Source organism: Oryctolagus cuniculus, chromosome 2, assembly GCF_051225735.1.
Source record: "Oryctolagus cuniculus isolate XC-2025 breed Fujian yellow rabbit chromosome 2, ASM5122573v1, whole genome shotgun sequence".
In the NCBI taxonomy this organism is placed as follows: domain Eukaryota; kingdom Metazoa; phylum Chordata; class Mammalia; order Lagomorpha; family Leporidae; genus Oryctolagus; species Oryctolagus cuniculus.
Genome location: NC_142868.1, coordinates 18,835,702 through 18,851,223, shown reverse-complemented (window position 1 = coordinate 18,851,223; position 15,522 = coordinate 18,835,702). Strand labels below are relative to the sequence as shown.

At 40.5% G+C, this 15,522-nt stretch overlaps 1 protein-coding gene across 1 annotated transcript in view; it reads left to right on the top strand.

Moving 5' to 3' along the window:
• LOC149127698 (uncharacterized) overlaps positions 1 to 14,728 on the top strand; it is a 241,801-nt gene extending 227,073 nt beyond the window's left edge. The window contains exon 3 of the mRNA XM_089326852.1: positions 14,485 to 14,728. Coding sequence (XP_089182978.1) covers positions 14,485 to 14,574 — 90 coding nt within the window. The 3' untranslated portion in view covers positions 14,575 to 14,728. The remainder of the gene's footprint in view (positions 1 to 14,484) is intronic.
• The last annotated feature ends 794 nt before the right edge of the window (positions 14,729 to 15,522 follow it).

Here is a 15,522-nt window from a genome sequence, read left to right as displayed (position 1 = left end):
AAAGATACAAGAAAAACCAAATGGAAATTTCATAACAGAAAGATATAGGTTCTGAAATAGAAAGCTCTGTGGGCAGGCTCAAGAACAGAATGAATAGGACAGATGAAATATTCAGTGAACTGGAAGATAGAATAATAGAAGTTATCCAATATGAATAGCAAAGAGAAAATAGGAAAAAAAAGAAAATGAATTGAGCCTTAAGGACCTGTGCAACTGTTATAAATGATGTAACTTTCAAGTCATTTTATTCTTGGGAAAAGAAAAAAAAGAAAACAGAGCTTAAAAACTATGCAAAGAAATGATGACTGAAAACTTCTCAAATTTATCAAAGGACATATACCACAGAGTCAAGATGAGTAATTCCCATAAAGGAAAATGTCAAAGCAGTCCTTGCAAAGGCATGTTACAATGAAAGTTTTGAAAACTAAAAACAAAAATATCTTGAAGTAGGCCAAACAAAAAAAACTTAGCTTTAAATGAAAATCAACTAAAACTCAAACTGAAAATCAAAAGAAAGATCACCAAATAATCTTCCAACATTTACACACTAACTAGCATATTTACTAATAATCCATGGATCAAAACAGACTCATGAGAAAAAAATTACATTTAACAGAATGAGAGTGAAAATACAATTTACCAAAATTTGCAGGACATAGTTAAAGCATTGCTACCAGGGAAACTTATAGAACTAAATTTTAACATTATATAAGAAATCAAATCAATAATCTAGGTTCTCTCATCAAAAACTGAGGAAAAGAAAAACAAAATGAACTAAAAGGAAACAATAAGCATAACAAAGCAAATGACCTGAAAATAGAAAAGAAAATGAAAAAATATTAATGCAACTGAGAACTGGCCATTTGAAAAGATCAATAAAATTGACAAGCTGCTAGCACGACTGAGAAAGAAAATAATGAGAATATACAAATTAGCAATATCAGACAAGAAGCAAGGGATACCCACCACAGACCCTGCAGGTATATCAAAAGACAATATATAAATACCATAAATTATTTTTCATATATAAATTTGATGACATAGATGAAATTAGCCTTTCCTCAAACTACCACTATTTACCCAATATGAAATAGGTTAATGTAATACTCCTGTCCTATGGACAGTGCATTCAACTATTAAGTCATTGAGTTCAAATGCCTTATTAAAAAGTTAAAACAGTCTATTCCATAAATGATTGTGCTAAGAGTAAGATAAAAAAAATCCCTTTCACTATCATTTTTTATTCTTAGTTATCAATAACTTTGTTTTTTACCAGTGAATTAAGCATATATCACCATCAGCTAAGAAATCAAACCAACTAAATATCAAAGAATAGATAGCAGTTAATTTTCAGCTCAACGGAATTTGAGATTCAACTTTCATCATCTTAGCTTCACTATGACCATGACCTGTAAAACAGGAGCTCAGTAAAATGAATCACACTGCTGTAATTCAGTGAAAAGAGCTTAGGATCAGGACTGCTAGTCTAGTTTTGGTATATTTATATCTCATTATCAGTCTTACCTTGGGCAATCACTTAAACTCCTTGAGTTAGTAATTGGAAAACTTGCATGAGATTATTTTTACGGTTTCTTCCTTTTAGCTATAGCATTTTTGATTCGGATCCAATGTGTCTCATCAGAACTGGATTGAGGGGCAGGGCAGCCAGGGCATTGTGGCAAATTGGATTTTCCAACAATGGTCACACTAATATTAATTTCACACCACAAGCTCTTCTTATAAAGTGCTGTTGATAATCTTCTCTTGAGAGGTGAGTTGCCTGGTCCCTACCCTTGAACCTGAGCATACTTTTGTAACTTTGTACTGCTTCAACTAAGAGACATGATAAAATCGATGCCTGACTTCTGAGGCTAGGAAATAGAAGAAATAGAAGGCAATATGGCTTCTGCCTGGAATGCTCTCTCTCTCATGTGCGTCTGCTTTTTTTTTTTTTTTTTTGCTTTTGGAATTATGACCTGTAAGGTAAAACTGTGAAGCTACCATGTTGGAAGTTACATAAAGATACCACATAGAACTACAGAAGGCTGTTCAAGGGGCCCATGTAGTTTCCAACTGTTAAGTCTGCTATGCTTGAACTCTCAACATGTGACTGAGGAAGCCATCATGATACTACATGCAGCCACCATCAGAAGACAATTTCCTGGAATACCGTGGACCAAAACTCTATAGAGTTGAGCTGCTCCTAAGTTTCTGACTCATGAAGATCATGAGAGATGATACATGATTATTGTTGTTTTTAAGCCAGTAAACTTTAGGGTGGTGTGTTATCCATCCACTGTTAGAACAGTACCCATCTGAGGATTTTTAACAAATCACTACAAATGTGGCAAGATGGAGAAAACTATATTTCTTGTATTTCCTTAGAGCATTTGAGTATATGAATGTGAATCTAGGTCCCACCGACAGCCACAGCATCCTAAGGACATCAACATTTTAGAATGGCTTATTTTTCAAAACTTGATTCAAATTTGTTTCTAAAAATATCTGTGACCAACACTGTAGTCAGTTCACTTTTTGCAGCCTACTGAGCAAGTCTTTGAAAATCAACAACCTTGGGGAAGCCCATTTAGGTGCATTCTTCTCCTGGCACAGCATAAGGACCTTAGGCTTTCATAGCTCAATGGTGTGCATTTCCACTGCACAGGTGTCTTGCCTTTCTCTGTGCTGAGGCTTGAAGGTAAATTCTCACACTAGAGACCCTGGATCTCCAATGCAAACTTAAGTACTGGATTCTGTTCCTACTGGTAGTCTAGGCAACAGCTCAGTAAAGAGAGGACAAGTTTTCATTAATTTATTTGGGACACAGGGAGACTGGGTGAGGGAAAAAGATAGGGAGGGGAGAGAGAGGGAAAAAAAGAAGGGAGAGAAGGAGAGACAGAGAAGGAGAAGACCACAAATGCTCTCATCTGTTTGTTCAGTCCCCAAAAGCCTGTATCAGCCAAAGACAAAGTTAGGAGCCAGGAACTCAGTTCAGGGCTCCCATGGAGATGTCAGGAATTCAATTACTTCAGCTATCAATGCTGACTTCTAGAGTCTGTATTAGCAGGAAGCTGGGATCAGGAACTGGGGCTGGGACTCAAAGCCAGGCACTTGATGTGGGATGTGACTTCCCTAACACTAGTCTACACAGGACACCTTTACCGTGTCAGAATCCTGCATTTCCATCTCTGTACATGGTTTCTACTTTCTTGCCTTTGCCATCTTACTTGGAGTACCATGTGAAGGTAGCATATACTTTTCTGTATAGTTGTTAGGCTTCCCAAGTGCAATCTGAAGGGATAGGGAATATGCCATTCTGGAGTAGAAACTTTAAATAGGAGTCCATGTATAGCATAGTCTCTTGTTATTTGCCCTGCTCTGACAATGACATGTTTCAGATGTCTAGTGGAGAAGTTAGAGCCACAATTGGAGAGCTCTAGTTGGCCTGACATCTACATGCAATATGAGCAAAAAAAAAAAAAAAATCAATTTTTGTTTTAGAAAGGACTGAGATAGAGTTTCCACATAGACGTGCCCAGGGGATACTAATAAAGGTGCTCTTCCCTGGAGATTCTACAAAAGAATATGCATGGTGACTGAGAGTACTCTATCTAGCTCATGAGACACATTTGGCAGATGAGATAGAAAGAGACTTCCAGACCCAGGATGGGCAGGAAGTGGCTACAGAAGATATGATTCTATGCCCTTCAGCGTCCCTTAAAATTAAGGTTTGGAGTCTCTGAGGGGGAAATGATATAGGCAGGCAGATAGGATTAAGTTGATTAGATTTGTGAGCTGTTGATAAAAGGATTGCAAATAAAACCTGGTTTCAAGCAATGGAACCCCCAATCATACTGCTTTTAGAAGATAGTAATAATTATTAAAGTAAAATAAATATGTCTATGTGTGCACTTGTTTATGTGTGTTGGAGGAAGCCAATTAACTGGCTTTTTTATTTTTTTTTATTTTTAAAGATTTTATTTGTTTATTTGAAAGGCAGAGTTACAAAGAGGTAGATGCAGAGAGAGAGAGAGAGAGGTCTTCCATCCATTGCTTTACTCCCTAAATGGCCACAATGGCCAGAGCTGCACTGATTTGAAGCCAGGAGCCAGGAGCTTCTTCCAGGTCTCCTATGTGGGTGCAGGGACCCAAGGACTTGGGCCACCCTCTGTTTCATTTCCAGGCAAATGAGAAGGGAGCTGGATTGAAACTCAAGCAGCCCCCGGGGCCAGCGCTATGGTGCAGCAGGTTAAAGCCCCGGCCTGAAGCGCCGGCATCCCATATGGGCGCAGGTTCAAGTCCTGGCTGCTCCTCTTCCAGTCTAGCTCCCTGCTATGGCCTGGAATAGCAGTGGAGGATTGCCCAGGTCCTTGGGCCCCTGCACCTGCATGGGAGACCCAGAGGAAGCTCCTGGCTTCAGATCAGCACAGCTCTGACTGTTGCAGCTATCTGGGGAGTAAACACTCTCTCTCTCTCTCTCTCTCTACCTCTCTCTGTAACTTTGTCTTTCAAATAAATAAAATAAATCTTAAAAAAAAAAAACTGGAGCAGCCTGGACTTGAACTGGCACCAATTTGGGGTGTGGTATTGTATGCAGCAGCTTTATCTGCTATGCCACAGTGCCAGGCCCCTTAACTGGCTTTTGTAAATCAAAATATATTAAGAGAATGGCTGGATCCAAGATCTCAAACAATATCAGTTTTCTCTCTCTCTCCTTCCCTCCTTTCCCTGTCACTCTCCCTCCTTTTCTCTCTCCCCAATTTCCCTCTCTGTCTTTTCCCTCCATCTCTAAATGCCTCTTCTGTTTTGGCTCTATTCTTATAACTTATATACTTTTTTCTTATAACTTAGGGTTAGAATCCCATCAAAAGCCACTGAGACTGAAAATAAGAGATGAGGCTGTGTAAAGGGAAATTAATGTGCTATTATCTGAAGAGAAATAGCTACTAAGCAGGTGCAGTTTTATAAAAAATCAGTTGCAGGAGTAAATCTCCTCCAAAGAGCTTGCTCAAGATGATGCAGATGTTTGCAAAGTTGGAGAAGAATGAGAAGAGGTACATATAGGACATTTCTTTTGTTAGGTGGGTTATGCCTATTTGGGACCAAACCTGAATTGTTCAGGACTGCAGGGAAAGAAAAGCAATGCTACCTTACCCCATTCTTTATTGCCCCCTTGGAAACTTCATGTAAACTTCCTAAAAATACTAGTTTGAAGAGAGGCGAGTGCAAACTCAGGGTGCTAGCATGTGAGGGAGAGCTCAGAACTTGGTCCAGCACTATGTTAACTATCTTGGGTTCCATACAGGTTAGAGATTGAAGTAGAAAAAAATGACAGACAATAGTATCAGTAGTTCAGGAACTTTCTCCCACTTTGATTTTTCTGGTAATGCTCTGTGTTCATGATTCAGTGCCTTCTCTTTATTTAAAAAATAAAATCAAATATGTAAAAAGCTTTTTAAATACAGTCTCCCAGGTGTCTGTTGCAGCCTCAAGCCCCTTGTCTTTCTTCTATTGTTCTCTTAATTGTTACTTCAAAACAATTAGTTGGGCATTCATATGCAAATATATGCAAATAGAAGGGCTCAATGTAAGAGATTTTCGCTACTAGTTAATTTCTACTTTTGAGTCTACTGATAAGATCTGCAAACTGCTTTCTCTGTAACCCTACTCCTTGGGGCATAAAAGAGAAAGGGTGGCATGAAAGCCACCTAAATGTCTGAGAAGCTCTGCCATTGTTAAGATCATTCTTTAACTGGGAAAGTGTTTCTTAATTGTATTTTTCCATTGTCTGCCTTGCTCTCTCACACAGAGAATGTTGGGAGAAAATTTCCATTATTTGCTACTGACTAGATTAGTTATTCAGGATCCAGAATGGCATTTGAGTATTCTAATCAATGTGGGAATGGTCTGGGAATGGAAAGGAATGATCATCAGAAAAAATAAATGGCATTTGACTGACTTAGTGATTGAAACCATTGTTTGAAGCCATCACAAAGTATTTATTAAATATTCTGAGTGGAGGGATTTCTGTTGAATAAATTGAATAAAGTTTTTTTGAAGCTTGTGATAAGCATCAGATAATTTGTGGAGCAGAAAGGGTAGTTAAAAGTCTAATGATTGCAGTTTTCCTTGATGTGCTAGATTAAAGATGGCTGCGATAGCCTTGCTACTCTACCATTAACAGTGAGAATCTATTTTCCATGCCTCTGAATCTAAGTTTGCTTTAAACAATTTGCCAGACCAAGGGATACAAGCAAAGTGGCCTTCTGAGGCTAGGTCAGAATGAGTCTGGCCCAAGTTCTCACTCTAGGAACTCAGCTTCTCTGTCGTAAGGAAGTCTGGGCAGCCTGAGGATAGTTCCTGTGGATCACAAGCACATCATCCCACCGAAAGACCAGACTAAGCTCTCAGCCAACAGTCAGCACCAATTTGCTGGCTGTGCAAGTCATTTGGAACTAACTATGCCATCCTAGGTAATATGTCACAGATCGAAGACCAGACACCCGGCTAACCACTTCCTCAGCTCCTCATCCATAAAATCATGATCTGCATCCGTTGTTTTAGGCCAGCACCTTTTGGAATAATTTGTTATATATCAACAGGTAATGAAAACACAGGACATGAATTAAAACACACAGAGACCTGAGATTGTGCAAGCTGTCATACTACACAGAAAACGTCCTTTGTAAAGCTAAACACATGATGTATTCATGGGCCTTTAAAGGCAGGAAGCAATTAAATGCAGTTTAAGGAGCGCTTAATTGGTAATGTTCCCTTCTCCACGTTTTCAATTTGGCTCCACTGGTCTCTGTTCACCGGTGGATGGTCTAGAAGAGAAGGAGGAGCACGCCGCAGAGGATAAATGTGCTGGCTGAGACTCCGATGTCCTCTGCACAACCTACAGATGCCTCAGTGACTAATCTTCATCTGCAGATAATTCAGAATCAGGGCAGATCCCTCGGATTTGAAAATGGGAACTAAAACTCATCCATCTTCTCCTGATGGCTAAACAGGCTATTATTAGCGGGCCAGATGATTTAATAGGCCGGGGATGGAAAGGCACATGTTGATAATTAAACACTCTGGACTTCCATTCCAAAGCAAGTGTCCTTTAACAACACACCAAAGGTTTGTTTGCTTTTAAAACACTTCTCCTCCACTTCCATGTCTTCTGGAATGCATTCAGGCACCAGCATAAACTTTGTTGACGGATAGATGTGTTGTTTGTCAGACCAATGCTCAATGGTTCAGATGACAGGTTACATGTTACCTTTTCTGACTCAGCTTGATTAATTCCAAATTGTATTAATTCTTCAAAGAAATGAATCCAGTTTTTTCCAGCACATGAGCATTAAGATCTAACAGGTTGTTTTGGAGTGATCAGAAGAAGGGAGATATAGTGCTGGGTCTGCCTTGCAACTGTTTGACCTTGAAGGAGATGTGTCCTCCATTCACATGTTGAAACCCTAATCCCTAAAGTGATAGTAGCTGGAGATGGGGCATTAAAGAGAAAATCTGTTTAAAGGGTAGACCCCTCTGGGTGGGATTAGTGCTCCTCTTAGAAACCAGAGGACAGAATCTGTTTCCTCTCCATTCACTGGAAGAAAGTAGGAGAACCCTCAGCGGCCACCAAACTTGCTGGCATCCTGATCTTGGACTTCCCATTCTCCAGAATACTGAGAAATAAACACTTGCTGTTTAAGCCACCAGTCTGTGCTGTTCTGTTGGAACTTCCCAAACTGGCTAAGACAGCATCTTTGGTGCCTCCATTTGATCATCTGAAAGTGAGGAATACTTGATTCTAATGTTCTTTCAAGTACTGAAATTCAGTTACTTACTCTACAAATTTCTTTGTCAAACCAAATGCTTCTCTCAATTATAAATAGGTTTTAAAATAGTAGCTAATAGGAAGTGGATTTTTATGTAAATATTTGCAAAGCAGTATTACAGGGAAAAGCGGAGAGAGAACATGAGCGGGCGCTATCTTCCATCAGCTGGTTCACTCCCCACATGGCTGCAACAGTCAGGGCTGGACCAGGACTAAACCAGGAGTTAGGCATTTCATCCGGGTCTCCAAATGGGTGCAGGTGCCCAAACACTTGGGTTATCCTTGGTTTCATTTCATGGCACATTAGCAGGGATCTGGATCAGAAGTGGAGCAGCCAGCACTCCAATCAGTGCCCATGTGGGATGCTGATGCTTCAGGCCATGGCTAAACATGCTGCACCACCTCACTGACCCCACAAGTGGAGTCTATTTGGCTGTTGGCATCGTGCATCTATTTCTTAATCTCTCTTTACATACGATATTGCCTGACATTCTTTTCAAAGGGGTTGTTATTTTTATAATAGTATATGCGTATTTTACTCTCCACTACCAATGTGCCTGTCACTTTCTCACAGCTTTTCACATGCAACCGGATGCATTCCTTCCCACAACCATTGATGCAGGACACAATGAGTAGGCTGAGTGGGTCTCCAGGAGACTTCACTTCTAAAAGACTGTTTGCCTTACAGGTCCTCTGCCCAGTTATGTTCCAGAAAGCTGGTATTGTATGGAGAGAAAGGCTTTATTAAGATTTGTGAATAAGCACCAGGAAAATTATGTCTTACACCTCTTTTCCCCATTATAGGGTGGGAGAAAGTCTTATAAATCAGGTAGGAGAAAGCTGGGGTGTGGGAATGCCAGCAAAGGAATCTTGATTGGAGAGGCTCAGCATCCTCTATGTCCTGTGCATGTCCAGACTGTTCAACATGCAGCCCCCATCCCAAGTTTCCTCTGTGTGTGTGGCCATGTTGTAGCTTCTTCCTCTTCTTTTTCTCCTACTCTTTTTTCCCCTTTTCTTTGTCTTCCTCCTCCTCCTTTAAGCAGCAACCTTACATATAAAATCAGACGCATTGTCAAAGCATAAAATGGGTAAAAGTTCAAGAAAAGAATGGGGAAGCCTTCCATAAGGATTTCATGTTTGGGGTATCAGGGAAACCCTATAAAAAGGAAGTCTGATAGCAAGAGTGATGGAACTCTGACTCATATCCAGTTCTAGCTCATGTCAGAGCTCGTGGTCCTAATTGTTCCAATGCTTGTTTTGAGCCTGAAGCCCAGCAGGGGCTCTTAAAGCAAAACTTGTTAATTACACTATTGTTTGACCAGAAGGAAGGTAATATCAAAGAGGCAAAGGCTCAGAGAGAGGGGCTGATCTGGATGGGGTGAGGTCTGCGTTGATCTCTTGGTGATTCTTCTCCATCTTCATCTTAGAATCAATTTCAAGGGAGACAGATTGTAGCAGAAGGAAAAATAAAAAAGGTCTCCCAGAGAAATTTCCTTATTGGTCTTTGGAGGTAGGGCTGCTCCATGCTCCTCTCTTTGCACTGTGCTTTTTCTGGGGAAGGGACTTTGTTGCTCAGATGCCAACTAGGCATTGCTCACTGTTTTCTGTTTCTGGAATTGCAATCTTAGATTCCTTTTTGACAAGACAGATCCATTGTTCTGAGTGTCACCACTGTGACCTTTCAGTTTAATAAATGTAGGAAAAATCCATACCATTTTTCAGGAGGATGTGCCCAGGAGCCTGCTGTTTTGATGGAGCTGGGACCAAACTCAACCTTGGTGTTCTTGGTACTCAGCCTGCTGTGGTTTCAATGTCTCTCCCCAGATTGTTGACAGTATTCACAATTGGAAGGTGATCAGGTCAGAGGCTGAGCTGTCATTAGTGTGAGTTGAGTCCTTAGGAAAGTGATCCCAGAGAGACCCCTCAACTTGAATATGTGGATAGTTTTTATTGGTGGGGTTGGCACATGATATTTATTCTTTCACTCTCCTTGAAATTTTCGTACTGCTTAGCACCTTAGCCCTACTTCTAACAATCCAGCCATCACAAACTTATTAATATTTTGGGGAAAATGTGGCTCAGCATTTGAAACTATCTGAGTGACTAAAACTGTTATAGTCTCACAGACTTGGCTTATACTTGTTTGGGAAACTGCTGATTAGGCTGGCTTGTTTTTACATAGTTCCCTTCTTTTTTTTTATGAGAAAGAGAGATTTTGAAAGCTTTCCCACTGAATCATTCATGCCCAAATATGTACAGCAGGGATGCTGGACCAGGCAGAAGTCAAGTTCTTCATGGAGGTGTCAGGGACTCAACTACTTGAGGTATCACCTACTGTCCCCTAGAGTGTGCATGAACAGGGTGTTGTAATAGACAGCACTGCCTGAACGGAGTTATTCTTACATGGGACATGGGCATCCCAAGCAGCATCTTAGGGCTAGGCCAGATGGTTGCCTTTACAGCGTTTCAATGTCAACCTTGCACATCAGTGGCATGACTTGTGTATATATACACCTTAGTTCTTTCCTCTACTCTATGCTCCAATACTCATCCTCTTTTGATTATTTGAAAGGTTATTTTGTCAATGAACATTATCTGTGTCCCTAAAGTAGCATCACTGGCATCACCCAATATAAGTCCTTAATAGCACAAGTTCTCAAACCTCATCCTGGATGGCGAGTCCAGCAGCCTGTATGTTGGTAAGTTGATGTGCTTCTGGAGCACATTACATTTTCAGAACCTATGGTCTCCGTGTTTTATGTCTTTGAATCTTGATATACAGTGGCAAATTCTAGAAGTCAAACTAAGCAATCCATCTCTCCTCAACATCTTGGTTCCTGGAACTTGTAAGTACTTGAGATATCAGATGCTGATTTCCATTCCTTGTCTAGGGTGGCTGCAACAAAGTGCCACTGACTAAAACTATGGACTTAGGGTTCTGAAGGTTGAAATCCTCAACCCAAGATGGCAGGAGGTTTGACTCCTCTGCAGGCTGTGAAAGAGAATGTGTTGCACAATTGCTCTTGGCTTCTGGGGGGTTTCCTTATTGATCTCTGATAGTCCTTGGTTCAGGGCAGGATACCTTCAGTCTTCATGTCTTCGGATCTAAATTTGCCCTTTTGTTAAGGACGTCAATCATGTTCGATCAGGACTGATCTTAATGATCTCATTTTAACTTTAGTACCTGTATATGACCCTATGTGCAAATAAGGGCCCATTCTGAGGTGTCAGGGGTTAAGACTCCAACATTCTCTGCTTTGGAGGGAGAAGGGAAATTGAATCTAAAGCAAGACTGAATCTGTTTTTGTTTTCCTGGGTTATATCCATCCTATAGAGGCTGTGGTGGCTGCAGCTTGAAGTACAAAGAGACACAGAAGAAAAAGGTAAAAGAAAATTCATTTCTTACCTACCCAAAGCAGTTTAAGTAGGGACAGGATGACCAGGAACTCGGTTCACAGCAAACTGCAAGTCTCCCTGTGTTTATCTGCCTGGGCTGCCATAGACTTTCAGAGGCTTAACAAAACAGAAATGTGTTTCCTCACAGTTGTGGAGGCTGGAAGTGCAAGGTCAGAGAGTCAGCATGACTGGTTCCTCAGAAGGACTCTGCTTGGGTGGTATAGACAGCTGCATTCTTGCTGTGTGCTCACAGGACCTGCTGTTTGTTTGAGGAGGAAGGGGGGGGGGGCAAGAGCAAGAGAGCCCTGGGTGTATGCTCTTAGAGCATTCATCCCATCAGGATGGTCCCACCCTCACAACCTCATGTAACTCTAATCACCTCTTAAAGGCTCAACACCAAATAACCTTCTCTTTTAGAGTTTCAACATCTCCATATATTTTTGGTGGTAGGAGATGCAACCACCCAGTCCATAACACTTGTCCAGAGATTTCAGTTTGTTTCATCTAGAATGCCACATGGTCTGGTTGGCACCACAAGGCCTAATATCTGACAGCACAACAAAAAGTGAGTTAGATGGTCTATCAAAAGCATTGCCTTGAGATAAATCAGAGTATGGAGTCAGTCTATCCTAATTTTCAGAACGCCACAGACAGTTGAGATGCACAGTTGTTCAAACCACTGTCCTAGCCCTTTATGTCTAAAGAAAAGTTCAGTAATTTTATCTTGCTCATTAACACAGAAAACTACATGCAAGAAGTCAAAAGTCATAGTATTTTACTCCACCATTCTGATTGTTTTGTGCATGTTTTGTCAACTCGCCTCTTTTTTTAAGTATCCAAGTAGAAATTGCCCTGCTTTGATGACACTTCTACAAACCTCCACGGAGGTGACTACTTATTAAGTCCTTAACAAATACAAACTGATTGGTCAAATAGAATCTCGGGTTCTTTACTTCAACAACTATACATACAAATGAAAAATCAATACACGCTCATTATTAACTCTCTTCTGTGATAGAGAAATGCAAGGAACACATGTTGGAAATGTTCTTGCATCTAAATGTAGAATCTCGGGTGTAAGCCTGGGCAAGCCAAATAATAGAAATGTTGCAAGACAAACCCAGCCTCTATTTAATAATCGGTCTCTCTGTTCCCCATCTCACTTTTGTACTCTGACTCCTTATAAAAAAACTACAATGTAACAGACCACTTAGTACAGCAAAGCTTATTCTAGCGTTGCTGTTGGATGTATTGGGATTGTGAAAGGATCAAAAGAGATTTTCTTCCTACACAGCTAAATTATGGATAAAGGCTTAGGGTAGACATCCTCAAACTCCTGTCCCTCTCCTCTCCTTTCACCCTTTGCCACTATGTTATATAATGTTAAAAAAATAAAAAAGCTTTCGGAATGTCAGGATCCCAAGAAATACATTATAAACATAACAATCTGAAAGTCACAGGCTCCTGTCCCCAACCTCCTGCCACCAAATCAGAGCGAAAAAGATTCACATGCTAGTAAGTTCTGGAAAATAACAGTTTCCTATCTGTCCACCCATTATAGGATTTTTCTATTAAGCTGTACACCCTGATTTGTTAGGAGATAAATTCCACCCCCAGCATTTCTTTAATAATCCTTTTATACTTTCTTCTTATCTCTCCTCTTGCTGCTATTGTTTGATAGGGCCACTTAAACAGGTCTTTCCACAAGGTTACTCAAATTAAACATTAGCTAGCTCAAAAAGTAGCTACAGAAAAATACTGACGGTATCTAGCAAGATAAACATCCACACACCAAACTTTTGAGATTTCTTTATTTCTACCTTGATTATCTCAAGAGAATGCTTTTTAAAGACCATCTAACTCGCGTCCTGTTGTGCTCTCAGATATTAGGCCTTGTGGTACCAACCAGACCATGTGGCATTGAAAACTGCCTAGAATCGCATTATTTCAATGATAACAAATTCAGTGCTTGCATGTTCTGTGCTTAGGTTCAGCCTTCTGAAACTCTGCATTTACAGATGCATTCCTTTGAATTAAACAATTACAAACATTAAAGAAACGATTTTCCATGTATCCATGGTCCTCTTAATAAGCCAAATAAAAATAAAAGCAATGTCAAAACCCCTAAACTGTACAAATAAAAGACAGTAACAAAAAACATCCCCTTTGGCTAACATGTAAGTGAGAATTTGTTTTTCAAAAAAAAAAAAAAAAATAACTCTTGTAGGAAATGCAGATAAGCTGAGAGTCATGGCTACCTAAATGGTGGGGGACATGATACTGCAAAGGGAAGATAAGGCCTTGAAAAAGAGCATGAAGGTGAGGGGTATCTCCAGCAACCTTCGGCTGCTTCGCATTTAACCAAGGGTAAACCCTGACTAGCAAGCCATACCCTAGAGCCAGACTCTTCTCTTCTTTGCTCTTATGGTTTAATGGACCCAGCAGGAGTTTATGGAGATGCTCCTCTCCCATTATTATCCACGGAATTAGGGTGATGTTGAACTTCGTTCTGCTCAGTCTCTTTATTGGTAATATGTTCAAAGCAATGTACTCGTAAGAGTGATGTTGGGAAGATGAAATGATATGTATAAGTTTGGCTTGAATAGGGACAAAATACTACTCCACAGGCAGCACAGGAATCTCCCTTGGCTTCCTTTGCATACTCCAATACTATGTCTTTTCTCTGCCTCATTTACATATGAAATATGTAACTGGTAGCTAAAAAGTAGACCACCTAATTTCTCTCCCTAGGCGCCCCTCTACCCCACCACACACAAAGAAAATAAAAAGGTATTTACACTCATATTAAAGACACAGTACTGGCAATTTTCAACACTAGCATTTTTGGTGCATTTGGCCTAGTCGTTAAAACTCTTGTAAAGACAGAGGAATCTACCAGCATTCCACATCACAGTGCCTGGGTTTGATACAGGCAATAAACCTGACTCTAACTTCCTGCGAATGCAAAGCCTGGGAGACAGTGATGACAGCTAAAGTAGTTGGGTTCCTGCCACCCATATGGGAGACCTGGATTGAGTTCTCAGCTCCCAGCATTGCCTAGGGCCATTGCAGGCAATTCAGAAGAGAATAGCAACTGGAACTCTCTGTGTGAAAGGTAAGTTTTTGGGTGCAAAAATGTTTGAAATTCATACATAGTTTTCATAATATGCATTTTCTGTGAACTTTGGGACAACCCCTCAAATGCATGGATTTCACTGTTTTTGCATCACATGAACTTATCTTTTAATTCTGTTTTCCAGACTCCTCTGAAATACATGGTGAAGTTCTCCTCACAGCTGGAGGTGGACAATGTGGACAAAGTTGCTGAATTAGTAGTGACAACCTGTTGATGTGTCACCAGTTTTCAAGCCATGTGGAAGTCAAGGGAAAGAAACAGGGTTCTTTCTTGGGGGTGTCTGTGTAAATAAAAGCAAATAGAAAGAAGACAGAAGAAAGAAGGGAGGGAATTCTGAAGGCTTCCAGTTGCTCTGAATCAATTCAGTGCCTCTGAGAACCTTCCATGGGGGATTGCCTGGGTGAGAGCAGAGAACATTTTCTTTTTATCTTTCAATCACTGCCTTTGTAGGTATAAAATAAGAGTATCGATCAGGGGAAGGTGATAATGGTTTATCAGTCAACTGCTATCTGTTGTTGGAATTCATTTCCCTGTTGCTTCATTTTCGTGTCACTGTCCCTAGGTCTTCAATTCTGTTTAGATGTGGCTCAGTGTTCTGGCAGGTTCCAGGAAGCCTTGACAGCTGGGACTTATTTGGAAGGGACTTGCCTGGGCAGCTACATCTGCTGGGACGGATCCCCCATTTTTAGAACCCCCCCCTTCATCTTTATTTTTAGCTCCTACCAAGATTGTGGATGGGGTTTGTTCTGTTCCCTCCCCAGAAGCTCCCAGTGGCCCCACAGAGAGGGGGAGATGTATCTAAATATGCAAAAGCTTCTTTAAAAATAAAACAACCTTGGAGATAGATTTTTGAGGAATAAGAGGAGCAAACGGTGACCAGAATAAGGAAACCCTTGTGTAATCCAGTGTTGAGGGGATCAGACACAGAGGAACTTCTGTTGGGTAAATTGGAGGGGTGGTGCAAGCAGTGACAAGATATTTCCTCAAACACAGAAGGATTGCTATCAGGAGAAAAGACAAAGGGCCAAAGAGTTATAAAATGACTCCAGTCACACACAGGAAATAAAAATATGAATTAAAATTCAAATATAAAAGTTAAAGATAAAATGTAAGACTGCTGATCTACAGCCCTAAAGGCATTCAGATCTGGCTGAAAAGCCCA